The 13,137-nt window shown below is 42.1% G+C and overlaps 1 protein-coding gene, 1 long non-coding RNA gene and 2 pseudogenes across 3 annotated transcripts in view; 3 read left to right on the forward strand and 1 right to left on the reverse strand.

Moving 5' to 3' along the window:
• The window catches only part of NTN4 (netrin 4), a 95,033-nt gene that overhangs the window by 32,248 nt on the left and 49,648 nt on the right, over positions 1-13,137 (forward strand). For both annotated transcript variants that reach the window (XM_019732200.3, XM_019732201.3), the window contains exon 3: positions 5,269-5,547. In XM_019732200.3, the coding sequence (XP_019587759.2) occupies positions 5,269-5,547 (279 nt within the window). The remainder of the gene's footprint in view (positions 1-5,268; positions 5,548-13,137) is intronic.
• LOC141570153 (uncharacterized) overlaps positions 2,310-13,137 on the reverse strand; it is a 41,552-nt gene continuing 30,724 nt past the window's right edge. Inside the window, exons 2-3 of the long non-coding RNA XR_012494065.2 lie at positions 12,757-12,825; positions 2,310-2,439 (exon numbers count right to left, since the gene is read on the reverse strand). This is a non-coding gene — a long non-coding RNA (uncharacterized LOC141570153). The remainder of the gene's footprint in view (positions 2,440-12,756; positions 12,826-13,137) is intronic.
• On the forward strand, positions 6,135-8,677 carry LOC109447581 (small ribosomal subunit protein RACK1 pseudogene; annotated as a pseudogene).
• LOC109447582 (aspartate aminotransferase, mitochondrial pseudogene) lies at positions 8,671-11,066 on the forward strand (annotated as a pseudogene).

Below are 13,137 nucleotides of genomic sequence, written 5' to 3' on the forward strand. Positions count from 1 at the left end.
CAAAGGAGAGATTAGAAATCGTTTTGAAATGAATTAAAAATGAAAACTATTATCAACATTTATAGGATGCAACTAAAGAAGTACTTAGGCGAAAAAAGGTCTCAAATCAATGATCTATGATTCTATTTTAAGAAACTAATAGAAGAGAAAAATTAAACCCAAAGGAAACAGAAGAAAGTAAATAATAAAGATAAAAGCAAAAATGAAATAGAAAAACAATAGAGAAAACCACTGCAACCAAAGCTGCTTTTCTTGATAATATGAAGATGTCTAGGATTTCAAAAACCATTAAAGAACAACTGCAGTTATGATACTGAAACTTTCATTTTTCATAGATAAGAAAACTAGGCCAGAAACCATAGAAAATATCTAATATTTGTATGTGTTTTGGTGCTTACTCATGCCTGCCTAACCTGTTTTCTTAAGAATATGAAAGATCTTGTGTGCTACTGAAGAAAAAGAATCAACAAAGTCATTTGAAATTATGTATTTTAAATAGGTATTTATTATACGTGTATATGTGTTCACATACTTCTCATGAGAGCAGAACTTGTGGTAAGAACATCTTGCTTTCTTTATTCTTCTAAACCCTATTCTGTGTTTGGCTTCTCCTTTTTAAAAACTTTATTTGGAGAAATAGTTAATTCATTTATTCATTCAGCATAATTATGAAATGCTACAGTATGCCAGGGACTGTGGGATATGCAGGAGGACGCAGCTGTTAATCAAATAAGATCCCTGCCCACTGAGAAGTTTAATATGAGGTACAGATGAGGAAATAGGCCATAACAGTGTACAAGTGTAAAAGTGCTATCATGGAAAGAACAAGTGCCAATGGAGCCCATAGGTTGGGTAATGACTTGGAACTGAAATATTCCTCACGCTAGCATCTAAAAAGAATTTTTTTTAATGTGATAACTAAGTTTCTTGAATTATTATGATTCAACAATGGCAACACAATTTTAGGTATGGAGCAATATGTAATGCATGAGTTTGATACTGAAAGAATCCCGTGACTATTATGCAGCTAATATTACTTCTTAATCTGTTCACACTGTATTAATATTCTATTGAAATTTTCATCTCAGAGTATAAGACATATAGAATGCTATTTTTACTAATTTTCTGTATTATTGGGGGGGGGGTTGTAAGTATTCTAGAAAAGACAGAACATACAGGCGATCCTTACTTGTTCAGAACTTTTCAAGGATCTGTTTGTTATATACTAGGGCATAAGCAATGGCAAAACTTAAGCCAAGAATCCAGATCTTTAGGCAAAGTTGGAGGGATTCCAGGCTTCGAGAAGTGAGGCAAGCCTAGAGAAATCTGAAGATTCCAAAGATTAGTTAGGAAAGGGTCCATAATTCATTCAGAAGTTCAGCTATGTTTTAAAACTACGCATTTCCTTTAACTTATTGATTTCACATTTGGACATCTATCTTCAGAATATTATACACTCCCACATTTGAGCTATAAGATTGTTCATTGTTGTTGGTTATACTGAGAAGTTGGAAACTGAGATGCTTAACACTAGTAGCCTGGCTAAATAAATTATGTCATAGCCACACAATGGAACTCTAAGCGGGTTTTTCAATTATGTAGCCATGTTTCTCAAACTTTATTGGACATCAGAATCACATAGAAGGCTTGTTGAAACACCCCACCTCCAGAGTTTCTGATTCAGTCTTGGGCCCTCCTATAGGCCCTCCTATAGGGCCCAAGAGTTTGCGTTTCTAACAAGTTCCCAGGCCGATACTTGTGCTGTTGGTCTGAGAGGCCACTCTTTGAGACCCACTGATGTGTTTTTATTGACTAGGAAAAATATTCACAAAGTAGTGTTAAGTTAAAACAAAGCTGTTTACATTATAGCACCTGCGTATATACATACAGAAGTTTAGATGGAAACATATCAAGTTGGTCTCGCTGGTTGTCTTTGGGGTGAATCGCATTGTAGGTTCTTACTGTCTTCTACGTTGTTGAGTGACAGATTTTTCTGTAATGAGCGTAGTGTTCATCACTAAACCATAATCAAATTTCTTAATTTAAATAATAAGATCATGAAATCCCGGCTAAGCACGAACAAGCTGGAAACATCAAAGTAGGTTTGATCCTAGTCCCTGTCTGGCTTTTTAACTATGTCTGGTTGGGAGTGTATCTTCCGAAGTAATCACAGACAGAGGAACAGTGATGGGCCCATAGATACATCCTGTTCCTGACGGGAACAAAAATAGAAGAGGCTGACGTTCTATGGAGTGCTTCCACACTTTTTCTTATTTCAGCAGTGCCATACAGGCTTCTTCTGGGGATGTTTGAAGAAAAACTGGGTGGGACCCAAAGGGCGACCTGCCAGAAGTTTGAAGCATCTGGATTGGCGCACGCTTTGTTTCCTGATGCAGGGTAGATCCATTTCCCAGGGTATCAGATTAAGGCGTCTCCTTTCTGGAAAAAAGATTTCATGGTTTGAATTCCCGTTCACTTTTGTGTCTGTGGCACTCTGCTGTCTCCTTTCCAACATGCAGCCTCAGGGGTCATGATGTCCCTTCCCTGCTGATATCAGCGTGCCAACTGTGGTGTCATGCACACCAAACACAGAGCTGCCATTCAGCTTCCACAGTCTGGGTTCAGGAAGCAAAAGAGCTTCTAACTTCCTACAAACCTTGACAGATCTTCCTCTAGCCTTGCATGTGAACAGTTCTCAGGGGGGAGGTGGGTGAAGGCAAGGGAGCGAGAGGGAACAGAGCAAATGTCAAGGGTGACTATGTGACAGGAACAGAGAGAACAAACAGTTGCCACCAATGTTCAGGGAAAAGAAGGGTGGGCAACAGCACAAAGAAGTATGCCATAGACTTTGCAGCGGAATACTTGTTTGCTTGGCGTTGGTTACCCTTTTCCATGTCCTTGCATTACTGTGGTTGATAAACTAGGAGGTAGTCACATCATTAATCGTATTTAGAGCAAGTGTACCTCATGGATGTCTATCAGAATTCCAGTGTTTAGGATGTCATATTGAAAACGAATTCCATAGAAAGTGCACAATGGAGTCAATTTTTAAAAAATGATTCAAAATGTAAAATTATGTTCTGAGTTAAGCTATTGTTAAAAGAGACCTTACTTCTATAATGACTTTCAAATAGGTGACATATTTGTTGGAAAATTTTATTCTGTAATATGTTGCTTTCCACCACTTTACATGTGAATAAATGGGGCAGAATATTGTTTGCATTTAAGGCACAACTTCTAAGTTTTGCAAGTTCAAAAATAGCTAGAAATGTAGATGCTGGTTAATGATGTAGTTATTTATAACTTGTTAAAATACACATTCTTACCGCTCACATTCTGGTGCTATAACATGAATTCAGTATATGAATCTGTTTAGGACTATATAAAAGGAAGTTAAGGTTTTTGAAATTCTCAGCTATTACTTGAATGCCAAGAACAATATTATAATTAATCAATTAATTTACCAAAACGGTATTGACAGTGCTAGGCACTGTCCTGGGACACGTCGGTGACCCTTTTCTAGAAGTTTACATTCCAGACTGGGAAGACAGTGAATCATTAAACAACTACAAATATAATGTGTCAGGTAGTATTATAATAAGCACTAAGAACAAAACTAAGGCAGGGCTATTATAAGGACTTTGTATTTTACTGAGAGAAATGGGAGGTCTTTGGGTGGGGATGGATTTAAGCAAGGGAGTGACATGATCCAACTTCTGTTTATAGAGAATCACTCGGGCTGCTGGATGGAGAGTTGCTGTAGGAAGCCAAGTGCCCCTTGAATTATCACCCGCTCCCCCAAAGTTGTATTTCATTGAGGACAGTTCTGTACCACCAGTAGACCCGGAGATGTGATCTACAGTTGATTCTCACCTTTTCATACTCTTGATGTAAAATCAGTTTCTACAATGTAATTTTTACATCTAAAGTATTCCTTAAATACATTTTTTCTGGGAAGTTACTTTTAGATACATTCTCTCTACATGGGACTTTATCTAAAGCCTACTTTTTAATAATTACTTTCATACTACGGTTGATGAACAACAGGGATTTGAAATGCGTGGGTTCACTTATATGTGGATTTTTTCCCCCAATAAATACTGTAAATGTATTTCTTTTTCCTTATGATTTGCTTAATAACATTTTATCTTCTTTAGCTTACTTTATTGTAAGAATATACCTAATAATGTTATGTACCTAATACACATAACATACAAAACATGTGTTAATTGACTGTTCATGTTATTGGGAAGGCTTCCAGTCAACAGTAGTAGGCTATTAGTAGTTCAGTTTGGGGAGAGTCAAAAGTTATACTTGAATTTTTGACTGCATGGGGGTGGGGTGGGTTCAATGCCTCGAACCCCTTCATTGTTCTAGGGTCAACTGTATTTGGTTTTCAAAATATTTCTGTGTATGTCCACTATACTTCAATTAAAAAGAAAATCGTGTGTGTGTGTGTGTGTGTGTGTGTGTGTGTGTGTGTGTAGTTTTAACATATCTTTAAAAAGTCAAGAAATACTTAAGAATTTTTTAGGGGGGGACTTTGTGTTTCTTATTATATAAATTAACAAGATTGCTTTGTTCTATTGGGTTTTTTAATTTGCATAAGGTATAACTTAGTGTTAGCCTCCTTATAATACTGTTTCATGTTATACTGTATTTTGGAATTCCTTTTTATATTCCTTGTTTTCTACTGGCTGTGATTTCCTCTTCCACCATCCTCTACTCCCTCAAAGTAACAGGTTCACTAGAGAATTTTGCATCACCCCACCCTAGGGCCTCTTTTATTTCCCCCATTACTCTTCTATTCCCCCAATAACCCTACGATGGCCTTTAAAAGGGCTGCATTCATGATCTGGCTCTGTCCTCCTCTCCAAACACTGTCCCCTTATCCCCTCTTCTCCAGTCACACTGGCCTTGTTGTTCCTCCTTGAATAAGCCAAGACTTATTTCTCTTCAAGGCCTTTAAACTTGCTGTTCCTTCTGCCCAGGATGCTCTTCCCCCAAGACCTTTGCCTGGCTGCCTTCACCTCAACAGTCAGTTCTCTGCTGGTTACTCAGTTATAGTTCTGCATCCAAACAGGCAGCACATCTGTTCCTTCGCATCACAGGGCAGCTCTTCCCCAGGTGTGATCAAGGCCGAAAAACCTCTTGTGATCTTATCACTTATAGACACAAGGTATAAATCAAACCAGGACTACGTGGGGCACACAACTCGAGGTGGGCACACAGTTCTGTACACTGATGGTATCTTCTTTTTCTTTACAGGTTATTTTCAGAGCTTTGTCACCACCGTATGATGTGGAGAACCCTTACAGTGCCAAAGTACAGGAGCAGCTGAAGATCACCAACCTTCGTGTCCAGCTGCTAAAACGGCAGTCTTGTCCCTGTCAGAGAAATGACCTGAACGCAAAGCCTCAACATTTTACACACTATGCCATCTATGATTTCATTGTCAAGGGCAGCTGCTTCTGTAATGGCCACGCTGATCAGTGTGTACCTGTCGATGGCTTCAGACCTGTCAAGGCCCCAGGAGCATTCCACGTGGTACGTAGAACACGTCCTCACCAATGAAAAACAAATCGTAAGTTGCCTTCTGCTTTGGGCACTGGTAGTCTAAGTGCCCTTGGAGTTGGTCTATGCTTGCAAGGTGCTTCTCATTTTTTCCTCTGCTGAGTCACTCCTCCAACCTCATCCCCATCCTATAAAGTGCCTATTAACTTGTTTTTTTAATCGTCAATTTTAGAATTATAAATAGTCAAGCATGATAACCAGATTCCTTGGAAAACATCCATGCCAGTTTTTAGACCCATGACCTTCAGATATAAAGTGTAAAATGAGCAGTAGGAGAGGTTGGCATAATCATGTTAGTGGCATTATCACCCAGAAGCCAGCTTTGACAATAAATGGGGACTATTGTTGAGTAGATTTTAAAGTGAAAAAAATAACAACCGCAGTTTAATGCCTGGTATCTTTTGCTGTCCAGCCAATGAAATGAATAATAATTCTCCTCTGTGAAGAGTGGCCTGACCTCCTCTCGCCCTAAGACAGAGTTAAGCTTTCTTCCCTCTAGGTCCACACATCTCCTTGTGCTTTCATCTGAACTGTTACTTGTCTACATCTCCCAGGAGATCATGAACTCCCTGAGGACAGAGAATGTGTCATCTTTGTATTTTCAGGACCTGGTACATCACCTGAGCCAGCAGTAGGTCTTCTGTAGGCGTTTGATTGAATGATAGCAATGTAGGCATAGGGAGATGACGGAAAATTACTGTCATTGTTTGTTCTCAACTCACCTTGTTCCAAACAAGATAACAAAGTGGCTCAGACAGCCAGCCCCTTGTGGGATGCATCTATGATGGGGGTTAGACAAGAGGATGGCAAGGAGGAGGGCACTCTAATTCTTTAATTTTATATTTTGCTCTGATATTTATGATCAAAGCAAAACAAAAAAAATCAAAAATTAAAAGGCGTCCTAGTATCCTAAAGGGTAGACGTCTCCATTTGACTTCTTTTTCCCATCCCAATGTAGGACAGAGTCTGCAGGGACCAGGAGCCCAGTCAGTACCCTGTTTCCCCAAAAAATAAGACCTAGCTGGACAATCAGCTGTAATGCGTCTTTTGGAGCAAAAATTAATATAAGACCGGTTATATTATATTATATTATATTATATTATATTATGAAGACCCGATAGTATAGTATAGTATATTACATTATATTATATTGTATTATATTATATTACATTATACCCTGTCTTATATTATAATAAAATAAGACCAGGTCTTATATTAATTTTTGCTCCAAAAGCCGCATTAGAGCTGATTGTCCGGCTAGGTCTTATTTTCAGGGAAACACGGTACTGGGCTGAATCGCTGGGGTGCAGGCAGCAACGGGGTAACTACAACAACTAGGACAGCTGCCAGAGAGTAACAAAAATAGAAACAATGCTGTTATTTCTAGAAAGGAAGCTGGGGCTCCCGAGTTGAAGAAAGTGCAGCATTCATTCAACAAACACCTACTAGTCTCTAGACACTAATGGATCTTTGAACGATATTGCTTCAGATAAAGAATGGAACAATTTGTTTTTTCTAAGTTAATTGAGTTCGGGTATGATTCAAGTAGAAAATAACTCAGATATTCTAGAGACATGTCAACTTACTGGACTGTAGTTTGTGTGAGGTAGAGTGCTAGTAAATTGCTGCCATTATATTTACATGCATTAGTAAAAGGAGAGCTTATAGGCTACAATGGGCTGAATGTTTGTGGTCCCCTAAATTCATACACTGAACCCCTAAAATCAGTGTGATGGCCCCAAGGGGGGCCTCTGGGCGGTAATTAGGTCGTGAGAATGGAGCCCCCATGAATGGGATTAGTGTCCTTATAAGAGGCCAGATCGCTAGCTCGCTCTCTTTCTGCCACGTGAGGATACGATGGGAAGGAAGCTGGCAGTCTGCAGCCTGGCAGAGAGCCTCACCAGAACCTGACCATGCTGGCACCCTGCTCTCAGACTTCCAGCCTCCACAACTGGGAGATATAAATTTCTGCTGTTCATAAGCCACCTCGTCTGTGTTTTCTTGTCGTGGCAATCCAAACTGACTAAGATGCTGGCCGTTTGTTCCCTCCACTGTCTCCTTTAACCCAAGCCTGATAGGGTCGCTTCAGAGTAGAGCCCTGAGCAACAGGACAGACACGGCCCCTCAGACACGGCCCAGCGTAGCCCATATCTGTGGGGTGAGTGACCTGTGAGACAACCTGAATGGCTCTGATCAACCCAACTAAATTACTCGAGTCCTCAGGAGCCTTATAAAACATTCATGAGTATGCATTTAAAAGAAACAGTTTCTCTCTTTTTTAAAAGTCTTCTGAATGTTACCTTTCAAAGAGTTAGCAACACTTTCTAAGGCTGAAGAGAAAATTCTAGACGTTTCTGTTATATCCTCTGAGAGTATGCAAATACACTGACCAGGATGAGAGCCACTCGGAATGGGTGTCTTCCGTCTGCTTCTCACCCAACAGCAGCAATCCCATCATCCTCTCCTGTGGCTGGGCCAAGCTGCACAAGGTATGGAACCTGACCCACTGCAAGCTGACGACGAGCCACAACAGCCACGGGTCACCTGACCACTGTGAACGTCTCTCCAGATGGATCCCTCTATGCTTCTGGAAGGCAGGACTGCCAGCCATGCTGTGGAACCCCAGCAAAGGCAAGCACCTTGATGTGCTAGATGGTGAGGACATCATCAACACCCTGTGCGTCAGCCCCAGCCACAGCTGGCTCTGTGCTGCCACGGGCCCCAGCTCAGGAGCTGAGACTTGAAGGGCAAGCTTGTTGTAGATGAACTGAAACAAGAAGTTATCCATCCCAGCAGCAAGGCGGAGCCACCCCAGGACACTTCTCGGGCCTGGTCTTCTGGTGGCCAGACCCCGTTTGCTGGCTACGCGAACAACCTGGTGCAGGTACGGCAGGTGACCGTCAGCACCCACTGTAAATATATGCCAGAGCTTCAGAAATGAAAACTGCCTTTCTGACTTATAAAGAAAACTAATTCTATTAAGCCAGCTAAATTCAACAAGGGATAATTACGCTGAGTTACCAGAGACTTACAAAAGTCTTAAAATACTATTCTGTTCAATCTTCTCCCAGCAAGAAAACTGTCAACCATGAGCCCATGCCCATGTCTGTGACTGCTGACCCTCTGCTCCCTCCTGTACCCCCTGCCCTCCTGCCGCCCACTGTGGATCTGCTGTACTCCATCTACATCCTGTCTGGGGTCACTGACACCCTCCACCCAGGCCCTGCTGCCTCGGCCTCTGCCACAGCCAGCGCCTGGTGGGCCCATGTGGAGACGCAAGCCCCAGATCCCATCCTAGGGTCACAGAGGCCTATAAGAGAGACACCAACAGCAAAAAGATGAGCCTGGGAGGTGGTGCCTGGAAACCTTATACATATGCTTCCTAGTGTCTGGAAGCAGAGGCCCAGATTGCTGCAAAACAATCTGGACAGAGAATACCTGCCCAATGCTAAGACGGCTGAATTTTGCAAGGCGTCTGCAGACCTAGTGTTGGATGAGAACAGCAAAGTGCTGCAAAGTGGCCGGTATGTCACTATGCATGAAGGTCATTTCTGGAACGGGAGCCTTAAGGATCAAAGCCAGTTATCTGCAAAGATTTTTAAGTTCGGTCTTGATGTCTCTCTGCCCCAACCATCCTGGGGAACTCACACACCCATCTCCACAGACGCTGGCATGCAGCTACATGTTTATCTATACTATGACCCCAAGACCTGTGGCTATGACTTCACAGATGCTAAGAAGGGTACTGCAGAAATGCCAGCGTAAAGTGTTCTGCACGCCTGTGCCGTCAGTCTCATGCGAGTGGACCTCTTCTTGAGCAGTGCAAGGAAAGAGCAACAGCAGTGTGGAAAAAGAATCCCTCTGCATTTCTTGACATGACTTACCTAGGCTTTCGCCTGTGGGGATGGCAAACAGGATGCTTGGGCTACACACCACGTCATCAAAAAGGGCATTAATGCTTGTCTCTGCCAATTCTATGCCAAGAACATGGGCTTATACAGTGAGCTTGTGGGAGCCTTCACTGCAGTCTGCAAAGACGCTAATGCAGCCACAAGCGTGGAGTCACAGCTAAAGATCTTGATCCGTTCAGTGTGTTCCAACCCTCCTCCACCGTTCTGACCAGCTCACATTGTCAAAAACAGTGTTTGCAAGACGTTAAAGTGGCCAACCTCATCATTAGCATGAAGATTCAGCCGGTCTCGAAGCCCAAGAAAGAGGGCTCCTCCCACAACGGGCAGCACATCCCTGACCTGAGTGGCTAACGCCTGAACAGATGGAGCCGCTGACCAAGATGGAGTTCTCCTTCTACAGGACGAAGGTTGGCCGCCTCTCTGTGACACAGGTCGCCTAGGATAACTGGGCTACCTTGCTCATGCCATCCATCCACCAGGACACCAAGTGATTTCCCTCATGAGAAGGAACAGAGACAGCCTTCCTGTTTTCAGTCTGCTGTTGTGAGATTCACACAGAGGATGAGGGAGAGTGCACAGTGGTAGGGGGAACATTTCTTTAAACCACAGTGATGGAATGTATTTCTCAGAAAAGAACATGTTATGAAATGGGGCAGAGGCATCCATGGCTGGCGTCTGGGACTTTTGGGCTCTAAACCAAACTCTTTCCCAGCCTCTTATCTCCAGCTTTTCCAAGAGTTTACACGTGCAAGAAAATCATGCCCCGCCCCCCAAACCTGTCCCTCATGCCACTGCAATATTGCAGGAGCTTTAACTGCGGCACATTATAATGATGTGGGGGTTCCTCAGTGGATCCAGCGTGAGAAATAGCCTAGACTAGAGGATTTGGGAGAAGACCTAGTCCTAACATTAACAGTTTGTCCTCCCGTGATTGAACAATCTTATCAACAGACCCTATCACAGAAGTTGTGTTTTATGAAAACCAGCAAATCTGCTGCCACTGCAGCAAGGAAAATACAAGATGCTGTTTCCTGTCTCATTTGAGAGGGGAAAAAAAGAAAGAAGGCCCTCCTTTTTAATAATTGCAGGCATTTTCATGTTCCTCTCTCTTCCCTTATCACTGCTGTCCTTTTCGTTAGGTGTAAAGGTTTAGAACTTGCCTAGACTTTCATCTTATTCTACTACTTGATTGAACATCAACCCCATCCTCTCAGGACTTACTTATTTGAAAAATGAAGAACATAGTTTATTGTTCAGCTCACACCCTCGCCTTTCTCAGCAAAGAATAGCAGAGTGTAGGCAACTGCATTTTATTTTGGCATCTTCTTCAGTGATTGTTTCCTGTTGGGTCGTTGCCTCTGCCCAGGTGGACCTCGTGCTTCTGTTCAGTGCTGTTGTGCAGTTGCTCCTCTCACATCATGAGTCAGGCGATGCAGGGTAGAACCAGGAAAGAGGTGATTCTGGGCTTTGGTTTTAAGCTGTGTGTGCTGCCAGCTGGACTCAGGCTTCACACTTTGGAAAGATAACCACCATCTGCCCTAATTGTGTAGACTTATTGCAGCCCGGTTTCTCAGTTACAGTAAAGTTACTGTAGAACCACACCCCCTCCAGAGAGAGAGAGAGAGAGAGAGAGAGAGAGAGAGAGAGAGAGAGAGAGAGAGAGAGAGAGAGAGAGAGAGAGAACTATCAACCTCTAAAGAGAATCTGGATAACCAAGTAAAGGGGATTATATAGTAAGTGTTTTTCCATTCAAAAGGATGTTAGAATGAGAAGTCTCCATTTAGAAGACTCTATGGGATAGAAACCTCATTTCCTTACTAATCTCAGGCTGCTTTGAAGTCGGAAGCAATTTCCTTTTAAAATAATGCTAGTTTGTGGCTTCCTGCCCCCCAGCTTTCATATAGATTTCAACTTTTGCAGCAGTGGAGGTAGCCCCTAGTGCTGTAACTATGGCACGCCCTGACACCAGGCGTGAACAAGTCAAATCTGGAGCTAGAGCCAGGTACAGGTAAGAAACAGGTTATCTGACCAAGGCTATGTTGGCTTCCAGGGATCTAGTTCCTTGAGAATGTTTGCTATCTCTATTCTATAAAAAAAAAAAAGTCATAAGCAATTGGACCAGCAGACGCTCAGAGTTGGAAACATGAATGGTTCTGGCTTCAGATTTTTCCATCGCAAAGCTTAGGTGCATTTTATTTTTATACATATACTTTTTCTGGATCATGAAGAGCTGGTATCAAATTTGGATATGGTTGTCTCTTTTGAATGTGATATTGGGTCCCTCTGATTGCTTAGCTGACCAAATTGCACGTTAAAAGCACTGTCTTTTGCCTCATGAACAGCATGGCCGTAAGGTCTGTTGTTCTCCCACATCTGTGTATCTGTGAACACCGTTCCTTAGAGGTACGCAGAAATAAATAGCTGGGTTTGTACACTGTGCCTGCAGAATGGAAGGCAGCCTCTTAAGAAATGCCATTTTTTTTAATAGTCGTCTTTTCCTAGGCATGTGTGTGTAAATCTAACTTCTTTAGCTTCATTTATAGCAGTCATTCTCAAAGTGTGGTCCCTGAACCAGCAGCGTCAGCATTACCTGGAAACCTGTTAGAATTACGAATTCCCAGGCTCCACCCCAGACCTACTGAATCAGAACCTCTAGTGACGGGGCCCAGAAATCTGTGTTTAAGAAGCCCTCCAAGTGATTACAATGCTTGCTGAAGTTTGAAAGTTGCTGCTTTATAGACAGCGACAACTAATATTGTTGTGAGGACAACTAGTTAGTTAATAAAATCTGATTTTACGGGCTCGAATTTTTGATGGCTGATGATAGAGAAGAAAGTTCATGGAAATGATACTTTGTTCCTTAAACTATGTAAAGATTTTAGGGTCACTTTCTATATTTGGGAGAAGAAAGTAGGAAATGGTACGAAATGGGATATAAGTCGGCTACTTCATTTACCTGAAAACACTCCTCCTGTGTTTTTTAAAGTAGTACCACCTTTTTCATGTTTCCCTTTCTTCTCATATCTGTTCCATTTATCCTTCACCAGTTCAGTTTTTCCTCATCTGTTCATTTTACTGGAGGGCAGAACAGTGTAGTGATCGGTACCCTAACAATGGAGTCAAATAGACCTGGATTTGACTCACCACACCATGTACTGTTAGTCTCGCTGAGCCTCAGTTTCCCAAGGAAATGAGGATAATATTTATGTAGTTATTGTCAGGATTCAAAAACATGCTGGCCAATGCCCGGTATATGATTGGCACTACTCACTGTTACTGCGGCTGTTATAGTGCATGATCTCAGCCACTTCCACTGCTTTTCCCACAAACTCTTCTTCCCCTAAAACGTCAAAAATAAACCAGAGCTTAGGTGCTGTTTGACGTGTTTACAGGGGTAGGGGTTTGGTGGCAAGGAAAACTATACTTTGACTCTAGCCTGCTGGGATTCCAGAAATTATGGGAAGAGGAGATCTTAAGCTTTTTTCTTTGCAGCTGGAGAGGGCTGATTTAGTTCTCTTTTTCCTAGCAGCTGGTGATTTTACAGCTGTTGGCTGATGGATGGTAATAAGTAGGAACATGGAAATTTTCATTGTTTTAGTAAAACATCCATTGGATAACACAGAAGCCTTAGAATATCATGGAGAATTACTTA

Source organism: Rhinolophus sinicus, chromosome 1, assembly GCF_057876585.1.
Source record: "Rhinolophus sinicus isolate RSI-liver-muscle chromosome 1, RSI-T2T, whole genome shotgun sequence".
NCBI lineage: Eukaryota > Metazoa > Chordata > Mammalia > Chiroptera > Rhinolophidae > Rhinolophus > Rhinolophus sinicus.